Source organism: Oreochromis niloticus, linkage group LG19 (assembly GCF_001858045.2).
Source record: "Oreochromis niloticus isolate F11D_XX linkage group LG19, O_niloticus_UMD_NMBU, whole genome shotgun sequence".
In the NCBI taxonomy this organism is placed as follows: Eukaryota; Metazoa; Chordata; class Actinopteri; order Cichliformes; family Cichlidae; genus Oreochromis; species Oreochromis niloticus.
In genome coordinates, this window is record NC_031983.2 from 28,614,766 (window position 1) to 28,637,677 (window position 22,912).

General features: G+C 43.4%; 1 protein-coding gene across 1 annotated transcript in view; it reads left to right on the forward strand.

The window, feature by feature from the left end:
- The window catches only part of dlgap2a (discs, large (Drosophila) homolog-associated protein 2a), a 190,193-nt gene that overhangs the window by 158,918 nt on the left and 8,363 nt on the right, over positions 1-22,912 (forward strand). Inside the window, exons 8-11 of the mRNA XM_013271951.3 lie at positions 8-67; positions 14,560-14,945; positions 22,138-22,226; positions 22,383-22,819. Coding sequence (XP_013127405.2) covers positions 8-67; positions 14,560-14,945; positions 22,138-22,226; positions 22,383-22,819 — 972 coding nt within the window. The remainder of the gene's footprint in view (positions 1-7; positions 68-14,559; positions 14,946-22,137; positions 22,227-22,382; positions 22,820-22,912) is intronic.

The following is a 22,912-nucleotide window of genomic DNA, read 5'->3' on the forward strand; positions in this document are numbered from 1 at the left end:
TTTTCAGGGATCCAGTTCTGCCTCCCCTCCACCTGCAGCATTGATTGGACACCCCAACAAACCCCAGGTAAACCGTCTACCTGGAGCATTCTCTGTTGCTCCGTTTCAAAGGGACATATTGTTTTAATGAAACATGAGGTGTCCTGCGGCACACTGTTAAAAAAAAGGAGAGAACGTAGAGAGAGAAAGAAATATATAGTTTCTGTTGTTGAGAATAATGTTGAGGATCTGCACCAACTCACATTCATGGCATCACAAACTTCATTCGGTCCACAGGAGGCTACAGCTGTAGCTACCTATCAAAGTAAATTAATTCAACTTGAACAAGTTAAACCAAGGAGCCAAATAAAGCCATGGAAAAATGGACCGCAAAGACATGGGGACACGATCGGGCAGGGAACTGTCGGTTCTGGAGGTTCTACACTGGTGAACTGGAAAACTGACTGGAAATTAACTGGCAGGAAACTGGCTGGCTGTTAGCAGCATGAGTAATGGGCTGGGGTTAGTTTTGTCTGGAGCCAAGCCGAGCAAAAAGCAGATTGTTAAACTGGACGATCTAGACATGGGTGATAAACCTCGGCGGTGTCTGTAGCCTTAGTCTCAAGTCAGTGAAGGATGGCTGGTTCTGGGTTTGATCTAGCTGATACAGACCCTTATGGCTAGCAGGCTGGTGGTTACTGGGATGGCTCATAGCTGTGTGAGAGAGAGTGGCTGAAGGAGATGCGTGCCTAGCCTATTTACTTGATGTGATTGGGGGTTAGCAGACCAGCTCCAGCTCCGGGGGATGGATTTAACATATTTTGTAGTCTGTTTCACCCTTTAATTCGTCTCCAGACCTCCAATCAGATCAGTAGAAACACTGACTAGAGGACAGTTTCCTCAGTACAGCCCCATTAAAACAAACCTGCATATTCTGATTGAGGCAGACTTAATCGTTGAGAGTGCTTTCTCTGCTGCTGCTTGGCATATTTATGAGTGCACGATGCTTTATAAAACATCACACAGACACATGGACACGCTCACCTCCGAAAGCTCTGTTGTTCTGTATTTTTTAATGATCTTTCTAATGAAGCCGGTTTGTCACATGACACGTGAGGCTAAGAACACACAGCGGCGTGCAGCTAACTGTTGCCCTGCAGATGCTTTTCATGTGGAAGCTAATGCAGAGCGGTGGCACCGTTTCTGACTGCAGCAGCCGTTAAATACGACCACGACAGTGTGGCTTCCATCAAGTACAGAAGAGCGTCTGATCCACACATCAAGTGGAACGGGTTATAAAATGACTGTTTGCAGCCACTCGTGTGGTTTATTTGTCAGGAACAATGTTTTTGTCCACAATGAACCGTCACGCTCCTCAGGACACTTTTAAACTTTAACAAACCCTCCAGGTGTGGTTGAGTACGTCTGAGTAATGACTCACCCGGTCTGCTTTCTCTTATCTGTAGCGAGCTATTCTTATATTCATTTCTTTAATGTTTCTGTCTGCAGTGCTTGTGATAGTGCCAATAATGGAATCCACCATCAATCTTCGTCTTCCAGCCTCCCTTCAGATCATTTACATATTCTTAAAAGCCTACTGCAAAACAAACTGCTGCATTTCCTTCGCAGTTATAAATCCAGCCGGAGAGAAAGACTCTTAACAACGTGTCACTCAACTCTCTTCCAAACCCCACGCCCATGTTAGCATGCAAGCCAGCCTGATAGATAGAGAGGTCCTAACAGAGATGGAGTGGTTGACTCACTGCCTTTGTGTCTCACGTTAATCAGCCTGGCTGGCAGGGCTGTAGTAGCAGTGTGTGTGTGTGTGTGTGTGTGTGTGTGTGTGTGTGTGTGTGTGTGTGTGTGCGCGTAGAAAAAACAAAATGGTTTTTACTTTGAATAAATTTAGCTGCCTCTCAAGATTCTGTCATCGATTACTTTTTGGAAATGAGCGCTCTGCGTTGCGCTTCATCCGCTCGCTGCGATGGACGTGTTCAGCAAATTTAGGCCCAAACAAATATTGTCCGTTTTTGTCCTGGTGTATGCTCGAGGGCTACATCCTCCCAGGGTTTCTACATGTTTATTTCACGGTTTATTGCACCATGCACGTTCCAGTTAATACATGCATGCAACATTTAAGTACAACTAAAACTTTTTAGCTTAGTTCCCACACTTGGAAGACTTTGTGTTTCCACTAAAAACAGCCACGGCAGACTTGATGTCAGGTCTAACTGAACATGTTTAGCTGATGTTCTCTCGCAGATACTACTGATCGTCTCAGCACTCACATATTTTCCCCTCAGCCACGTGTGCTCTCTTTACAGATCCACAGATGTAACCTAAGAACAAAAATAAAACGTCCTTAACATTAATACAACTACTAATAATTAACCCTTTCACCCATAGTGGTCACTGCAGTGGACGGCTATTCAAAGGCTGTTTTCTTGTATTTGTGTCAGTGTTGATGGCATACTTGCACATAAACACAACACAAAGTGTATATTATTGATTCATTTGTCAAAACATATGTTGTCCATCCAAGTGGAAAAATGACTCTTTGAAAGATACATGTTTAAAAAAATGAAGTTCAAAAATCTTTTTTTCAGGCCTAAAGATGAATAAAAATACTTAAGAGAAAAATCCTGATTGAGGTTCTTATAATTCATGCATGAAAGGGTTAAAATAAATCAATTAAACTGCATACAAAAACACAAAGAGCACACAGTGAGCCTGGGCCTTTGGAGCCTCTTCAGGTTTGATGCCCGTGCACAGGGCAGTTCCCCGCGTTTCCTGATTGATGGTCCTGCTTCAGCTGGCAATCGTGCTGCTTTGCTAATTGCACAAAATGTTCTCTGAAACAACCGCGGTGTTAAAAACGGGTCTGTTGCACCTCTCATGCCCCTCATGTTCCCATTCTTGAAGCATCAGGAACTGCTCTTTTGACTAAGGACGAGGTGTCCTCCTGGTTTGTCTCGCAGCTCATCACATGCAGATGTTTGCAAAGGACCCTACAGCCACATGTAATTTGTTGCATGTTGTATAAAGTGCTTCGAGTGCTCAAGGAGAGTAGAAAAGCACTAAGAACTAGTAATTTAAAGCAGGAACGTCAAAATCACTTTATACTGTGAGCTATATGCAGCCCACTTGGACCGCTGAAACTGCCCTTTCTGTCAGTGTGAACATTTAATCCCTGAGATATTTTAAAACAGGAAAAAGGACTGCGATTTCAACAACGCATTTCTGTGTATGTTAAATGTGTAAAAAGACAGAAAAGGTTCTGGTAGCTCGTTCCTCAGACTGCCCTCTATCACATTCACACATTTTTGGGGGTTTTTCCAGTATAATAAAAACAGAAATCTCTGCAGTAGACAGTCATTTAATCTTTAACAAAAACGTTAAAATTCAAGTTTGACACCCCTGATTTAAAGGTAATAATAAAGGTGGAGTCAAATCAAAACAACATTTAAAACCTGATAAAGTCAAACAATAAAAAACAAAGTTTGGAGACAGAACACAAAGTACGCCCTTCCCCAACACGTCGCTAACCTCTAAACACAGACCGTCACATCACTCGGCGTCACGTACACAGAGAGTAGTTTGCACTACATCACTACAGCTTCATATGTTGGAACATGATATATAATAATAGCCTCAATGTTTAGTGACAGTGTTAAATACTCTGTCTGAGATGAGTGAGCGAGCAGTGCGTATGTTCTGGTGTTCACTTCATCTACATGCTGAGTAATACTGCCACTGACAAGATGGGAGCAAGAGTTATGACTCCCCTTTGCACGACTGGCTGGCTAATAATGGCTCTATTTTGGTCCTCCTGCTGAATCATGCCCCTTCAATGGGTCATCTCTTTCCTCCCTTGATCTCTCCGCACTCCCTGATTTATCCTTGCTCTCTATCTCACACACACACACACACACACACACACACACACAAAACCCTCTTTCATCCTCTCGTTATATCTGCAATGATTTACTCTCCCTCCTTCTTTCTCTCTTACCTCTACATTTTCCTTTTCTCCCATTTTCCGTCTTTATTCGGGTTCGCATCTCTTCATCCACGAGGAGTTAATTCTGTGAATGGCCATCAGTGTGAGTCATTTAGTCCCTGGAGCAGAACGCTCTTCATAGACCAGACGTCTGTAGCTATTTATACACAGCTGCAGTCGGGGTGAGAAAGAGGCCAAAAGTTGTTGCAGGTTTCAGGTGAAGCGCTGGCTTTGATGGTTACCAGAATTTCTCTCTTTATTAAAATAAATGCAAACAAAAAAGGTTTGTGTTTGTTCTGTACTGGTGCCGGTCAGGCTGTGAGATGCTATTAATTCTACACATAGGTGTTTGGGGGCCTGCGTGGACGGGGCAGCTCATTAGAACTGAAAGTAAATCCGATTTTGGTCTGATCTGTGTGATGTAAGCACTTGTAAGACGGAAGCAGAAACACAGAGTTCAGCTCAGTTTGTCGAGGAAAACGATAACCCGTAACTTGCCCCGTAGCGTGACTCGGTGTTCCTCCGCTCTGCCGCCGCTCTTCCTTCTGCTCTTGGCTCTGAGGTGGCCGGCTCACAGCTCGTGCTTCAGGTGCTCGGGCCTGTAACTACAGTGAATGAGCTTTCTGAAAATAAAGACATGTCAAAGCCCAGAAGGCATTCGTGACCCATTCCCCAGTCCATCTCTCTGTGGATTAAGTCCATATTCTCATTTGCACTTGAAAGAAAGTAATCCTCCTTCCTTCTGTTGTGAAACGGGCAGAATAAGAAGAGGAGACGTGTCAGCCTTCCTTGAGCAGAATCCTCCACACGAGTACTCCTGATTACTTCTCTGGTTTTCATCCATGTCAGATCAGTCTCACATGTCACAACGGCTTTTTTTTTTTTTTACTTTGTTATTACTTTATGTATAAAAACTCTCTGAACACCTGCGGCTGTGGTGATGTGGGCTGGTGTTATTGTAGGGTCTTTACCTTACAATCTAAAGTGCCTTGAGGTGACTGTTGTTGCAATTTGGTGCCATATGAATAAAATTCAATTCAATTCAGTTTAACTGAATTTAATACAACCCAGTTGTCCCTGAATTCTGCTGGAGCCAATCCCAGCAGTCCTGTCAGCACTGGGTGAGTTTATTACTCCAGCTGGGTATCAGATGGCTAGTAGTGCATATGTATTCCCAGCTTGGATCGTATTCCTAACATTGCACTGCTTCTGGAGGTATTTGAGGAGCTGGTGCTTTGGCCCTCTGCTGTTATGTTCAATGCCTTCTGACCTGTGCTCATGTGTTGACTCATGTACCTACTCAGCTTGGTTCCTACAATACCTGAGAGGAGCTTCCACGTTGTGGAGAGGCAGGTAGTTCGATGGTGACCCTCATGAAGATCCTTTGGATTGTTCTGCCTTGTGTTAGCCAGCCTGGATGAGTACCTGCTGTTAGCAGTGACCCTAATTTGTGTTCGCCTCTCTCTCCTGGATGTTCTTCCAGTATTTTTCAGTCTCATCTGTGGGTGGGGAGTACACCCTGGATGGGTCTGTGGAGAACAAGCCATTGTTATGTGTGCCTATGACAAGAGGCACACATATTACTATTCCTCGGATTTATTATTATTATTATGTGTGCCTATGGAAAGAGGCACACATATTACTATTCGTCGGATTTATTATTATGTGTGCCTATGCCAAGAGGCACACATATTACTATTCGTCGGATTTATTATTCTTATTATTATTATTCTCCATCTTCCGCCTAAATTTCGGCACGTATCACGCCCCGCAGTTTTGAGACAAGCTTCATATATGTTACCTCATTTTGTGCGGCCGGATCTGGAATGGTGTGCTATGACTTTTGGTCTTTGTGAATTTTATAGTTTTTTAAATATTAATATTTTAGTGAAAATTTTCCCGCGCTCCTCTGCCGAACAGCTTTGACATTAGGGTTACATATGTTAGATCATTTTGTGCGGCTGGAGCTGGACTATTATGTCATGACTTTTGGTGTTCATGACTTTTATAGTTTTTTAAATATTAATATTTTAGTGCAAATTTAGGCCAATTCATCTTTTGGCGCCAAATAAACAGACTTCATTTGTGGTGTGTTGGCTCTCTCTAGTGGTATGCCGGGAGTGGTACAGCCTGTGTACCCTTATTTGGATTACCGTAATGATGACAATTTCAACGGTGCGCACAGCGTCGCTGCTTTCAGGAGCCATTGGAATTTTTAAGGTTGCGCAAATCATTCAAAAGTTACGGTAATGCTTGGTGGAAAACTCAATATCCCACAATTCATAGCACGCCTCTACAGAGTGAACAATGGCGGCCACCACTTCGTTTTATATGTCTTTTATTCGTGTTTCTAGGTCACAAAATAAGCTTTTAAGATATTTTCAGGCGAGAATGTAGGTGTGTAAACTTCAAATATCTGCTTGTTTTATCAAGACATCCCATATTTAGCGACAGTGCTCTGACTACGTCGGTCCTGCCTGACAGCTAGCCGGCTACCTAGCTAGCTGCCGCACTTGGCTGCAAATGGATAGCGAGGGGACTCTCTCTCTCTCTCCTTTCACCTCCCCGGTCTCTCGCAAATGCTCGCATAGAATCGGAGTTACAGCTGGATGTGGAAAAAATAACTGAGTTGTTTGGTGGTGGAGCTACAACAGAGGGCAGCTACCCACCGGTGTGTGACAGAAAGGACATGCCGCCAACGAGACATATGAGGCCGGGCAGGCGATTGCTAACGCGGTGGTCAATCATGGATCAGGGAAAGCGAAGGCAGGAGCGTGAGGTGAACTGAATTTCAGGTAAGAAGTTATGAACTGCACTCTATTTGGGTCAGATATAAACAGAGTTTAGGTGTAGTTTATTTAGCAGCAGTTCTCTTATGTGTTGCTGATAGCCGGCTAGCTAGCTAGCGCCGCTAGCATAGTTAGCTCGCGCCGCTAGCAACCCTTCGTGAAAAAGCACCCAGTCTTGGCTTATATTGAAGCGGGTGAAACTCGTGTCAGCACCCGGTCGCTCTCTATTTGGGTCAGATATAAACCGAGTTTAGGTGTAGTTTATTTAGCAGCAGTTCTCTTACGTGTTGCTGATAGCCGGCTAGCTAGCTAGCGCCGCTAGCATAGTTAGCTCGCGCCGCTAGCAACCCTTCGTGAAAAAGCACCCAGGCTTGGCTTATATTGAGGCGGGTGAAACTCGTGTCAGCACCCGGTCGCTCTCTATTTGGGTCAGATATAAACCGAGTTTAGGTGTAATTTATTTTCGTTGACCTTTTACAATCGTAATGCCACGGGTGTTTATATACAGCTGTGTGCGCACTAAGTTACTGACGTTGGACTTTATTTTATTCATTAGGGTTAGTTCATAGAGTTGCCGTGCCGTACAAACGGAATCGTCCCACATTCAGAGAAAACATTATGATTTATTCTGTCGTTACGAAGCCTCCCCTGTCATTCTCTCGCGTGTTGAAACGTCAATCATGAAACTGATCAATGATCGGCTGTTCGCTCTTATTTATCGCGCTAAACAACAGCAGCACGTTTAAGCTTGATCAGCTGTTGTTAGAATTCTTTTGATTTTAATTTCTAGTATCAGCTGATGTTTGCTGGAGCATGAAGATGAAATCAGGAGATGTCCTTACTGAATCATCAGAGCTGAACTGGTGATGGAGAAACAGGTTTACACTTTAGGTGACATGAATGAGTTGAAGGGAAGTTATGAGTTGTTTCTGAGAGACAAAGACCAAGCTCCTTTTTTGTGTAGCTGACAGCTGGTAACTGTGCAGGGGCGGATCTAGCAAAGCTTTTGGGGGGGAGCTAGGGCATTAACAGAGAAAGGTGGACACAAAGATATACTTTTCTTTCTTACTCTCATATAAAATATTTAGCTTTTATTAAATAGTTATCTGAATCTCACAACCAAAGTTTGTATAATAATACACAGGATTGGCTGTAGACCATTGTTCATAATTCAGAACACTGTGTAAAAATAACAAAAAACAAAAAGTGAATGCATGTGTGAAAAGTGGTCTATAATGTAATGCTTCAAAGTGTGTTCATGCAAACATTGTCGGGTCTGCCGTGGTACAATGGGACTTCTGCTCATGAACCTGTGTGCACAGCGTCTGCAAATCGGGGCTCTACAAAGTAACTTCATCTTTACACAAAACTGTAAGCTGTCATCTGTGAAGCGTGAGCGGTGTTTGTTTTTACCATAGTTCATGGTGGAGAATGGCTGCTCTTCTGAGTTTTGCTCTCTGTAGCCGTATGAATGGCAAACTACAGTGATTAGCAGCGGCATAGGCACACATAAAATTTCTTCTGAAATTTTCGCTTTCTAGTTATTATTATTATTATTCTCCAGTTTCCGCCTGAAATTTTGCAGCGAATCTCGCCCCGCAGTTTTGAGACAAGCTTCATATATGTTACCTCATTTTGTGCGGCCGGATCTGGAATGGTGTGCTATGACTTTTGGTGTTTATAACTATTATAGTTTTTTAAATATTAATATTTTAGTGAAAATTTTCCCGCGCTTCTCTGCCAAACAGTTTTGAAAATAGGGTTACATATGTTAGATCATTTTGTGCGGCTGGAGCTGGACTAGTATGGTATACACTTTTGGTGTTTATGACTTTTATAGTTTTTTAAATATTAATATTTTAGTGCAAATTTAGGCCAATTCATCTTTTGGCGCCAAATAAACAGACTTCATTTGTGGTGTGTTGGCTCTCTCTAGTGGTATGCCGGGAGTGGTACAGCCTGTCTACCCTTATTTGGATTACCGTAATGATGACAATTTCAACGGTGCGCACAGCGTCGCTGCTTTCAGGAGCCATTGGAATTTTTAAGGTTGCGCAAATCATTCAAAAGTTACGGTAATGCTTGGTGGAAAACTCAATATCCCACAATTCATAGCACGCCTCTACAGAGTGAACAATGGCGGCCACCACTTCGTTTTATATGTCTTTTATTCGTGTTTCTAGGTCACAAAATAAGCTTTTAAGATATTTTCAGGCGAGAATGTAGGTGTGTAAACTTCAAATATCTGCTTGTTTTATCAAGACATCCCATATTTAGCGACAGTGCTCTGACGACGTCGGTCCTGCCTGACAGCTAGCCGGCTACCTAGCTAGCTGCCGCACTTGGCTGCAAATGGATAGCGAGGGGACTCTCTGTCGTTTCACCTCCCCGGTCTCTCGCAAATGCTCGCATAGAATCGGAGTTATAGCTGGATGTGGAAAAAATAACTGAGTTGTTTGGTGGTGGAGCTACAACAGAGGGCAGCTACCCACCGGTGTGTGACAGAAAGGATATGCCGCCAACGAGACATATGAGGCCGGGCAGGCGATTGCTAACGCGGTGGTCAATCATGGATCAGGGAAAGCGAAGGCAGGAGCGTGAGGTGAACTGAATTTCAGGTAAGAAGTTATGAACTGCACTCTATTTGGGTCAGATATAAACCGAGTTTAGGTGTAGTTTATTTAGCAGCAGTTCTCTTATGTGTTGCTGATAGCCGGCTAGCTAGCTAGCGCCGCTAGCATAGTTAGCTCGCGCCGCTAGCAACCCTTCGTGAAAAAGCACCCAGGCTTGGCTTATATTGAGGCGGGTGAAACTCGTGTCAGCACCCGGTCGCTCTCTATTTGGGTCAGATATAAACCGAGTTTAGGTGTAGTTTATTTAGCAGCAGTTCTCTTATGTGTTGCTGATAGCCGGCTAGCTAGCTAGCGCCGCTAGCATAGTTAGCTCGCGCCGCTAGCAACCCTTCGTGAAAAAGCACCCAGGCTTGGCTTATATTGAGGCGGGTGAAACTCGTGTCAGCACCCGGTCGCTCTCTATTTGGGTCAGATATAAACCGAGTTTAGGTGTAATTTATTTTCGTTGACCTTTTACAATCGTAATGCCACGGGAGTTTATATACAGCTGTGTGCGCACTAAGTTACTGACGTTGGACTTTATTTTATTCATTAGGGTTAGTTCATAGAGTTGCCGTGCCGTACAAACGGAATCGTCCCACATTCAGAGAAAACATTATGATTTATTCTGTCGTTACGAAGCCTCCCCTGTCATTCTCTCGCGTGTTGAAACGTCAATCATGAAACTGATCAATGATCGGCTGTTCGCTCTTATTTATCGCGCTAAACAACAGCAGCACGTTTAAGCTTGATCAGCTGTTGTTAGAATTCTTTTGATTTTAATTTCTAGTATCAGCTGATGTTTGCTGGAGCATGAAGATGAAATCAGGAGATGTCCTTACTGAATCATCAGAGCTGAACTGGTGATGGAGAAACAGGTTTACACTTTAGGTGACATGAATGAGTTGAAGGGAAGTTATGAGTTGTTTCTGAGAGACAAAGACCAAGCTCCTTTTTGTGTAGCTGACAGCTGGTAACTGTGCAGGGGCGGATCTAGCAAAGCTTTTAGGGGGGGGAAGCTAGGGCATTAACAGAGAAAGGTGGACACAAAGATATACTTTTCTTTCTTACTGTCATATAAAATATTTAGCTTTTATTAAATAGTTATCTGAATCTCACAACCAAAGTTTGTATAATAATACACAGGATTGGCTGTAGACCATTGTTCATAATTCAGAACACTGTGTAAAAATAACAAAAAACAAAAAGTGAATGCATGTGTGAAAAGTGGTCTATAATGTAATGCTTCAAAGTGTGTTCATGCAAACATTGTCGGGTCTGCCGTGGTACAATGGGACTTCTGCTCATGAACCTGTGTGCACAGCGTCTGCAAATCGGCGCTGTACAAAGTAACTTCATCTTTACACAAAACTGTAAGCTGTCATCTGTGAAGCGTGAGCGGTGTTTGTTTTTACCATAGTTCATGGTGGAGAATGGCTGCTCTTCTGAGTTTTGCTCTCTGTAGCCGTATGAATGGCAAACTACAGTGATTAGCAGCGGCATAGGCACACATAAAATTTCTTCTGAAATTTTCGCTTTCTAGTTATTATTATTATTATTATTCTCCAGTTTCCGCCTGAAATTTTGCAGCGAATCTCGCCTCGCAGTTTTGAGACAAGCTTCATATATGTTACCTCATTTTGTGCGGCCGGATCTGGAATGGTGTGCTATGACTTTTGGTGTTTATGAATTTTATAGTTTTTTAAATATTAATATTTTAGTGAAAATTTTCCCGCGCTCCTCTGCCAAACAGTTTTGACATTAGGGTTACATATGTTAGATCATTTTGTGCGGCTGGAGCTGGACTATTATGTCATGACTTTTGGTGTTTATAACTTTTATAGTTTTTTAAATATTAATATTTTAGTGCAAATTTAGGCCAATTCATCTTTTGGCGCCAAATAAACAGACTTCATTTGTGGTGTCTTGGCTCTCTCTAGTGGTATGCCGGGAGTGGTACAGCCTGTGTACCCTTATTTGGATTACCGTAATGATGACAATTTCAACGGTGCGCACAGCGTCGCTGCTTTCAGGAGCCCTTGGAATTTTTAAGGTTGCGCAAATCATTCAAAAGTTACGGTAATGCTTGGTGGAAAACTCAATATCCCACAATTCATAGCACGCCTCTACAGAGTGAACAATGGCGGCCACCACTTCGTTTTATATGTCTTTTATTCGTGTTTCTAGGTCACAAAATAAGCTTTTAAGATATTTTCAGGCGAGAATGTAGGTGTGTAAACTTCAAATATCTGCTTGTTTTATCAAGACATCCCATATTTAGCGACAGTGCTCTGACTACGTCGGTCCTGCCTGACAGCTAGCCGGCTACCTAGCTGGCTACCTAGCTAGCTGCCGCGCTTGGCTGCAAATGGATAGCGAGGGGACTCTCTCTGTCGTTTCACCTCCCTGGTCTCTCGCAAATGCTCGCATAGAATCGCAGTTACAGCTGGATGTGGAAAAAATAACTGAGTTGTTTGGTGGTGGAGCTACAACAGAGGGCAGCTACCCACCGGTGTGTGACAGAAAGGACATGCCGCCAACGAGACATATGAGGCCGGGCAGGCGATTGCTAACGCGGTGGTCAATCATGGATCAGGGAAAGCGAAGGCAGGAGCGTGAGGTGAACTGAATTTCAGGTAAGAAGTTATGAACTGCACTCTATTTGGGTCAGATATAAACCGAGTTTAGGTGTAGTTTATTTAGCAGCAGTTCTCTTATGTGTTGCTGATAGCCGGCTAGCTAGCTAGCGCCGCTAGCATAGTTAGCTCGCGCCGCTAGCAACCCTTCGTGAAAAAGCACCCAGGCTTGGCTTATATTGAGGCGGGTGAAACTCGTGTCAGCACCCGGTCGCTCTCTATTTGGGTCAGATATAAACCGAGTTTAGGTGTAGTTTATTTAGCAGCAGTTCTCTTATGTGTTGCTGATAGCCGGCTAGCTAGCTAGCGCCGCTAGCATAGTTAGCTCGCGCCGCTAGCAACCCTTCGTGAAAAAGCACCCAGGCTTGGCTTATATTGAGGCGGGTGAAACTCGTGTCAGCACCCGGTCGCTCTCTATTTGGGTCAGATATAAACCGAGTTTAGGTGTAATTTATTTTCGTTGACCTTTTACAATCGTAATGCCACGGGAGTTTATATACAGCTGTGTGCGTACTAAGTTACTGACGTTGGACTTTATTTTATTCATTAGGGTTAGTTCATAGAGTTGCCGTGCCGTACAAACGGAATCGTCCCACATTCAGAGAAAACATTATGATTTATTCTGTCGTTACGAAGCCTCCCCTGTCATTCTCTCGCGTGTTGAAACGTCAATCATGAAACTGATCAATGATCGGCTGTTCGCTCTTATTTATCGCGCTAAACAACAGCAGCACGTTTAAGCTTGATCAGCTGTTGTTAGAATTCTTTTGATTTTAATTTCTAGTATCAGCTGATGTTTGCTGGAGCATGAAGATGAAATCAGGAGATGTCCTTACTGAATCATCAGAGCTGAACTGGTGATGGAGAAACAGGTTTACACTTTAGGTGACATGAATGAGTTGAAGGGAAGTTATGAGTTGTTTCTGAGAGACAAAGACCAAGCTCCTTTTTTGTGTAGCTGACAGCTGGTAACTGTGCAGGGGCGGATCTAGCAAAGCTTTTAGGGGGGGGGGAGCTAGGGCATTAACAGAGAAAGGTGGACACAAAGATATACTTTTCTTTCTTACTCTCATATAAAATATTTAGCTTTTATTAAATAGTTATCTGAATCTCACAACCAAAGTTTGTATAATAATACACAGGATTGGCTGTAGACCATTGTTCATAATTCAGAACACTGTGTAAAAATAACAAAAAACAAAAAGTGAATGCATGTGTGAAAAGTGGTCTATAATGTAATGCTTCAAAGTGTGTTCATGCAAACATTGTCGGGTCTGCCGTGGTACAATGGGACTTCTGCTCATGAACCTGTGTGCACAGCGTCTGCAAATCGGCGCTGTACAAAGTAACTTCATCTTTACACAAAACTGTAAGCTGTCATCTGTGAAGCGTGAGCGGTGTTTGTTTTTACCATAGTTCATGGTGGAGAATGGCTGCTCTTCTGAGTTTTGCTCTCTGTAGCCGTATGAATGGCAAACTACAGTGATTAGCAGCGGCATAGGCACACATAAAATTTCTTCTGAAATTTTCGCTTTCTAGTTCTCTCTGCTTCTCTTCAGCCTAGTGGCCAGAGCTGTGAGGCTTTGATTGGCAGTTTCTGCCTAATTTGTTGCACCTCTAATTCACCCACAACCTGTTTCCTTACCAGCTAGCTTCTTCCAAGTGTAATGCCCCAACACGATGATATACACTACTCACATATCTAAAAGTAATATATAAGTAACTCAGTTAAAACACTATGAGGCCTAAGTCATCACCAGTGATGAGAAGAAGTTTTTTCTACAGGATTGCCGAAACTTGGGAGCACTTTTCTTTTTTTAAATCACATTTAGTAATACAGACCATCTGCATGTGTTTATCAATATCATGCTGGCCTTCTGCTGCTATTACACACAAGTTTGTTTCTTTTTCTATTTCTGCATTTTATGTATGATAAAATTTTATTTATGGATTTCTATGAATTACAAAGACACACACAAATTCTGGTTTTGCTATCTTAGTGAGGACATCTAATTGACATAATGCTTTCCCTAGCTGCTTACCCTAACCATCATAAATGAATGCCTAACCCTTAGCCTGAACCCAACCTTAACCCTGACACTAAAATCGCAATCACGTGTGGGTCCTCACAAGTCCTCCGGTCCCTGCAAGTATAGTAACATTCCAATTTTTGGTCCCCACAAAGATGTATAAACAGGTACACACACACACAGCTGTGATTTCTCATATTTGCCCCTGAACAGAAAAACAGACGAAACTAAAATGTGAAAAAACACACTTATGGCCACACTGAACTTAGAATAAAATTAAAAAATGAAATAAAATCATCCGTCACTATTTCACTATTATGAACATGAGCATTGTAATTTATAGCTACCTTGACATATTTTGCCAAAATAAAAAAATATCTTTTTACATCATTGCCTTGCATCATAAAATCTTTGCTATACTATAAAATTATAGTATGAACGGTGGGAATTTAATGTAAATTTAAAATGTTAATATTCTGAAAATGGCTTTGTTCATTTTTGCCTCTTTTCTAGCCATCACCTACACACCTAGCTATAAGAAGACCCCTCCTCCAGTCCCGCCACGCACAACCTCCAAACCGCTCATCTCCATCACGGCCCAGAGTAGCACCGAGTCCACCCAGGATGCCTACCACGAGGGGAGGCACCCTCATGGTGGGATGTGGGCGTCCGACGGCATCAGCTTGGGGTTGACCCCGGGCAGAGGCCTCTACAACTCCAACGACAGCCTGGACAGTGCTAAAGCTGTTACTATAGCGATGGAGGCAGCTGGGGTCATGGCTGGAAAAAGACACCCGTCCACAGACTCTCACAGCTCAGTGCTCACCTGCGATAAGGCCGTCCTCGTGTCAAAGGCCGAGGAGTACTTGAAAACACCTCGATCATCTATAGGGATACAGGTCAGTCTTCAGATGAGCGTGTATGGTTAAAATGCCATTTGACTGGTCCTAAAACTCGCACTGCTCAAACCTGTGTGTGGTTATATAACATCAAAGAATAGCTTCACACACATACAGTCAGAAACAGCGTTCTCATTTCAGGGGCTAAAAATAGCAGGAGTGAGTCATCTTACTGCAATCCGTTAATTAAGATTCAACTCATGCTGGAGCAGGTTTTAGTGAATGGTAGTTCACTCCACGGTTTGTTCACTCCTCTTCTTACTGTACCTGCCTCTCTTTCTGTCTAACCCCACTGACTCTCTCTCTTCCATTTCTAATTGTTCTCCCTCTCGCTTCCTTTGTGTCTTTTTTCTCCCTCCACCTCCCGCTTCAGAGTCATTTTACTTTGGATTTGTCTCACTCGTGCTCCGACTGTAGCCAAGTTTCTGCTGTTGCTGATCTTCCTTTGCAGGTTTCTGCTCTGATGCTCTTAAAAGAGTGAGGAGTCAGTTCACACCGCCTTCGTAGCCATTTAAAGCAGAATATCAGTTCTATTAAAGTTTTAAAGTTTGCATGTAGGGACTTTTGGTTTTCTGCATTCATCTCATTAATACTTGTCTACCTTAATCAGTGCATCTTTCCTGTTTATCCTCCTTCCTCCACACAAATATGTGCACGTACATATATCCACTCTGCTGGCTGTCTGCTAAAATGTTTGCAAACTTAAACCTGCTCATATATAAAATTTGAACCTTTTGATTTCATTCTGTCTGTGTTTGAATATCTTTTTTTTTTTTTGCTAAAGAAATTAAGTCTCTTTCAAAATGAGATTCAAAGAGGTAATTAGTTGGAGCTGGGGTTAAATATTGCTCCTAGGCAGTCAAACAGTAATCCTTTGGTAGTCAGGAGATTCTTCCACACATCCAAACTTGAGAATTTGCAGGAGAACATTTAGCAAATTTCCCTGTTCTGTCTAAACTGCCTCCAATGATTTCTTACTGCCATCAAAAATGAGTGATTTTAATGATGAGACTGAAATTGGTTAAAAAACAAAAAAAACAAAAAACGTATTACCGACGCGACAAAAGCTGGAGCTCCTCAAACGGCTTCTGGAGGCAGGCACTGATCCGGGTCTACGGGTCAAAACCCGCAGACTCACATGCTAAATAGCTAACCTCACTGCAGACGAGAACAGGTCAGCTAAATCATGTCGCTGAACTCGACCTCCAGCCCTGTTTGTGGTGTCAGTGTGTAAAAAAATATCATTTGTATTATAAGAGTGCAGGGTTAAAAGGTTAATGTAAGAGAGCCCATGAGTCTCTATTAGACAGATGCGTGTGTCACTGTGGAGTTTTTGTAGCAGCCGAGCTGAATCAGTCTGTGGGGGAAGGAGCTCTGCCGCCTGTCCTGTAACCGGCCCAGAGGGTGGTCAGGATAACAGTTTGTTCAGCCACCTCCTCTCCAGTCATAAAGTCAGCCTTCCTAATCAGTTTATTCACAGCTCTGATGCTCCCTCAGCAAACCACAGTGAAGTACCCGGTGCTCGCCGCAACTGAGAGGCAGAAAATCTCCAGGATCTCAGCTTGCTTAGGAAGCAGAGCCTGCTCAGCCCCTTTCTGTACACAGCCTCTGTGCTGGTCTTCCACTTCAGCCCACAGTGATCCTTTAATGGGCCTCCTACCCAGTCACGATTCCACTCTGATCTATCTGCTGATTTTGATTGGCTGCACTGGCTCTTAGCCTTTAACACATTGTATATATATTCTTTCAGATGCAATGATAAGAGCATAATGATAATGTCAGGAGACTATAAACAGCAGTCTGTCAGTTATATATATACATCTGAGCCATCTGCAGTTATTAGTGCATTGCTAAAAGCAGCTTTCAGCTGCTCCCATATTGTGTGTAAAATGCCAGCCTTGCATTAAAAATGGTTGCTGTAGGAGGAGAAATGAGCTCAGTGTTAATGAAGGTCTCACAGTAACCAGGCTACATTTCCCTGACTCATGTAAACATCTTGGTTTACTCACTCTTTGCTCCATAAGTGATTTATCCAATTACTCAAGCAAAGTTCAGATACCCTTGTTCACATTCTTGCTCTCTTCATCTCCAACACATTTGCAGTACTGGCACTTTCTGTTTCCTGTTAGCCGGGGTCAAAGCCTGCCATCTAAAGATGATCAGGCCACCCAACCGCGATGATAAGTGCTCATTTAAAAAAACAGAAGTGAAACATCCAAATCTCATTGCAGCACTTCAGAAAAATCGAGAGCAACACATTCAGCACATGTGCATGAGTGATGTGACCCATCCATCACCAGTGAGGTGGTGATCAAACACTCTGGGAGAAGGAGTCCACTGTTAGCTCTGTGTGTGTGTGTGTGTGTGTGTGTGTGTGTGTGTGTGTGTGTGTGTGTGTGTGTGTGTGTGTAACAGAGAATTGAAATTGCCTCCAGTGATGTGTGGAAAGTCCAGAAGCACTTAAATTACCAATGCAGGTAATTTAAGTGCTTCTGGACTCAAATATAAAATAAGCAAAAAGAAGAATTTCCTGTTCGTCTAATCATAAATGTTTATGTTTAAAACAAAGTCTGAGCAGACTTATATGCTTCATTCTCACATTCATCTTTTACAACATTATATTTACCTGTCTATACTCCGACTGTACTGCATGAGAACGATTTGAATGGGTCCTCTGTGGTGAGTAAATCATAGCATGAGAAATATACTGTATATAGACTGAGACATACAGGTTTCTTTAAGTATCCCTAGCAGCGTTGCAGAAGGTTTCAACCCATCACTTTGGACCTTCATGTTGGAGAATTAAAGGTTTACTTTATAAGAGCCGTAATTTTCTAACAATTTCCTGAAACCTTTCCTGAATAGGCCAAAATATTATTTAATACACTAAGCTGTAATTCCAGGGAGTCTGTTATTTTACAGTTAAGGAATTTTTTATTCGAAAAGCAAAATTGCTGTAGTACAAATTTAAGAAACTGAGCCAAAGCATATTTTTAACTATGACTTTGGATAATGTGTCATAGTCCAGAAGTCTCTGAACTACAGTATGCAAATACTCATTTATTATATTCAGCTGACCTGTTCATCATCCACGTGCTTCACCCACTCCTGTAATTAACCTGGATTATCCTTCTTTGCATTGATTTCACCCTCTCAGCCTGCCTGTCCTACAGGAGGTCAACGTTTAACATTTCTGAACATTTTTTAAATGTTAATTATTGGCTTTGTGGACTCGGTGTTGACTTGACTTCCTCGGGTCCTCCCACAGGGACCACTTTAGAGCCATCTGGGCTGCACTTTTCCCACTTTGGAACTCAGACATGCTTACATTCCAAAAGTCTGATTGATTTATTCACAGCAAGAGTTTTAATTGGAGCCTTAATGAGGTCGCATGAAAAAAGGAGTCAAAGCTTTTAACCTTAAACGCACTCATTGGCTCCGGGAAGTCACCAGATGGTGTTTGAGTGTTGTGGATGAAAGGCTGAGTCGCTCCGTTCAACTTTCAGTTTCCACACCTGTGCTGATTCTGTGCCTGTGATGATGTATGTACGCCCCTGTATTTCTGCATGCACGTGCCAAAATATGTCCCGCCTAAAGAGCCCGCTGGACGCAAACTGCACGGCATCCTGGATGTTTTGTCTTCTTTCAGCCCTCATCCATCAAAGACATGAAACTCATTCTCTTTTCATGAGGTGGACTTTGCTCTGCCTCTAACACGGAGCGAGTAATGGAGGTCACCTCAGCAGGCTGCTCCGTGCTCATTTCCTCCCTGCTAACAGCTTCTTCCAAACAGCCTGACAGAATACAAAATAGCTCACCAAAAATGTCACTCCTGAGCTTTAATACTGACCACTCCACAACAAAGGTAGGGCTGACATTTCCAAACAACAGAACTGCACGATATTCTCAACCAATGCATTTGGTTCACTCTCACAGTCATAATACTACACTGAGTTGGAGATTTATGAATGTCAGATTCTTAAAAGGCCGCTTATAGACATTTCGGGCGCTCTTTGAAACACCCGAGGGCTGGAACGATGTCATTGGCAGAGAAATGCACTCGGTTTTTACAGCTATGTGTACTTTAGCACAGTGCTTTGATATCAGACAACATTATTTACTATGCAGGTATTTCAAATTCAGATACTAGGATCATGAGTTGTTACAGTTCATCCTGAGGAGGACGCGATGCTCACATTAAGTCCTGCTTGTCTAACCTTGTGATTGTGCTAGTTTTAAAAAAATCACACTATAAAAACACACTTTGGTACATTGTCAAAGACTGGGTCAACATTTTTTAATTTTAAAATCATGTAGTAAATGATGAGGGAAGTTTGTGGATAAGTGTTGAGTCATTTTTCTGACCTATGCATACTGTAAATGTGTTGCTGAAACATTTAACCAAACAACCCTGCGAGGAAACCAAAGGTGACCAAAGGAAGAACATCACTCTGTCTTTCTCTCAGGGACCATAAGGCTCCGCTCAGATCTTATCAAAGCTGCACCGCTCAGAGCATGGTTATAAATACACCCGACAGAATAGAGAGCTGATCGCTCAGAACACATCCAAAGTCATCCGGTCCAAAATATGGTCAGCATGTGCCCTGGGCCACATTAAAGAACCACTTACTCAGCTCTCCAGTGGTGTCCACAGCTGTGATTAGGCTTTCATTTCCCTTAGTCCTTACTTGACAGGTAAAAATAAAGAAGAATAGATCGGATGTTTGTGTAGCTTATGTGTCGACACAGTGGATCCTTATTTCACTAGGAGATGACTTCAGGTAAGGGTCGATGTTGGGAAAAATGAGGTCAGGAAGACAGTCCTATACGGGGGATGGATGAGCGGTAATGAAGAAGATGATGAGCGTTGGCTGGCAGGGGTAGATAACGGCCGCTGGAGAGAAGATGGTATGATTGTGCTGAGTGGGCTGTGGGTGAAGGAGTGGCTGAGACGTGCAGGCACACGAGCATCTGATTGGAGGAGGGTGATGTAAGGTGTGAAGAAAGCCCAGGTAGACAAAGGAAAAGCAATAAACAAGAAACTGGGGTTTACAGTTTTGATAGGCTAGAACAGATGAGTCGATGAGGTGTGATCAGTCAGGGACCAAGTCTGAGCAAACAAAGCACTTCACATGAACATACAAGCATGGAGAGGGACTGAAGGGGGCGCTGTAGGAGCCACAGCAGCTGGGTCTGGTCATACACTGAGTTATGTGCATGCAGGGCAGATGTGAGTGCTGTAATCTGCTTTTTGCAAACAGAAACAATCTATTTTTTATTTGCATGAGGAGCGAGGGAAGTCGGATCCAATCATAAGTGGTCACTCAAGATGCATTTTAATGCCAGCTGTGAACTGGCATACTTAGAGCTGTCAGCTTGTGTTTGGATCACCCAAAGCAGATGTTAATGCAAGGTCTGTCTCTCTGAAGATACGACCAATTATACCAACCGTACCAATGAAATCATATTTGCAGAGCACTGCTTGTACTGTCACAGAGAAAAAGAGCTCAGTGGGCACCGGAGAAAAATGACTGACATGACAAATATGACAAAGCAGGATTCAGTCAGTATTTAAAAAAAAGATAGCTACAGTCAGTCAGCAAGACACTGTGAAAACTAGACAAATAGAGACAAGTGAGAGAAAGAAATAAGAAGAGAAAAAGAAGAACGGATGGAGGAAGAACAGCAGAGCAAAATGGTCAACACTGAAGAGGTGTCATTAAATGTGGCTCCACCGACTGTAGCCACGCAGGAGCCATTATCATCCGCCGCTCTGTCCTCCTCCTCCATAATAAAAACTAATGTCCTCATATCTATCACTGTGGATGCTTCCAAAGCATCCAGACTGCCATAACTGACTAAAAATGCTTCAAAAAAGCTTATCTTTATACATATACACACATATATATATATGATGGCTTTTCACACTATTTAAATTATCTTCATGACCTTCATGAGGTCATCACCTACACAATTAACGGTTGTGCCTCGAATGTATTTCCTGCTATCTGCAGTCATCCCTTTGTCCTGAGACACAATGGCCACTCTACAGAAAACACAGGCCAAGAACAGAGAAATGACATTGCATCATTAAGTTCAGAAATTAGAGTCCATTAACCTGAACATTTTTACTGTTTCCTGCAGTGCAGAAAAACCCAAAAAACACCAGGCGCTGTGAAACAGCCTCACCTGGCACACATGCTGGAAGCCCTGGACTCGCAGTAGCTCTGCACTCTGCAGTCAATGGCACTCCACGTAGAGCCCAAATTATTGCCTCTCAGAGTTCAAGTAGCAAACACACCTCCACATAAACTGTTTGGAGGAGACTGCATGACTCAAGCTTTTATGACTGAAATGTGAGAAAGAAAGCACAGAGGAAGACTGGTAACACAAAGCAGACTGCTCGGGTCATGAAACACAAGGAAGCAGACCAGCGGAAATCTGGGCTTTGCTCCCGCGAGTCCAGATTTCTGGATCCACGTCTTTGTGATATGCAGAGAGAATGAACGGATGGTGAGAGAATGTGAAGCTGAGAAGCATGGCGGAGGAGGTGTGATAATGTTGCTGGTGACACTGTTGGCCATTTATGTAGAACAGCCACAACATTCACAGCGGCTCAGCTTCCCATCTGGTTTCAGTTGGTGGGACCATCATTTGTTTTCCAACAGGACGACGACCCGAAGCACACGTCCACACTCTGTAAGGGTGTCCGACCAACACGCTAATGGAGCGCCTTCACGTTGACCCGACCTAAACTCAGAAGTGTTTGTGTCGAGCTCTCCCAGCATGTGTGCAAAGGTGGCTAATTTGAAGCTGCTATGCTTATTGCATAGTTGCACAGCTAAGCATCGAATGAGTTGTTCCCAAACATTTAATTGGTGCTGTGTGCTGCTATTATTAAATCTAATACGTCCTTTTGGGCAACTACAAATGCTTTATTGGACATTTTATATTGTAGAATGTACCCTATAGCACGCTGTGCTTCATTCTTTAGCCTAATTTCTGCACAAACCTAAAACCCTCCTCAGTCTTTTTCCCTTCGCAGCCTCCATAAATCATACAATGTTTACTTTCTGACACGCCGTGCACCGTTAAGTTGCTCTGTCCAGTCCCAACCCAATAAACCCAGAAACACTGGGGAATTGCAGCTCACATAATGAGAAGCACTGTTTGTATCTTTTCTTCGCATTAGGTGGAAGCAGCCACGGACTCTGAATCTGAAAGCAAAGGCTCACGGGAGTACCATTCTGTTGGGATCCAGGTAGAGGATGAAAAGAAAGGGTAAGATAATGGCTTTGGGATTTTCACATCATTACAAAACATCAGGGTTTGATGTTTGATCTCAGCATCGCAGAAAATAGCCCCACTGTCAGTGCCATTATTTGTCATTTTGGCATGTGTACATTCACCCGTGCCTTTAATCTCCTCGCCCCTCAGACAGGGAAGGTTCAAACGCTCCAACAGCGTGACTGCAGCTGTGCAGGCCGACCTAGAGTTGGAGGGCTTTCCCACCATGGAGGACAAGGGCCTGCAGTTTGGTGGGGGATTCCAGCGTCACTCAGAGCCCAGCACACCTACCCAGTACGGGGCAGTGCGGACCGTGCGCACCCAGGGGCTCTTCAGCTACCGGGAGGATTATCGTACCCCTGCTGAACCCCCAGCCCCGGGAGACCACCAGCGAAACCACCTGGCAGCTAGAACCCCCTCCCCGCGGGAGAACGCGGCTTCGCCGGGCGAGTCGGGGAGGGCGTCCCCTTCCCTGCGGAGGGACGGGAGCTGGTTCATGCAGTTGCTCCACAATGAAACAAAGAGGATGGAGGGCTGGTGTAAGGAGATGGAGGCAGAAGCTGAAGAGAATGACCTGTCAGAGGAGAGTGAGTGTTTTTCTGAAAGCTTCGTGAATCTCTGATCCTTTGAGCTTTGAGCAGAATTAAAAGTTTGCATGTGCTCTGTTTGATATGCTGCGT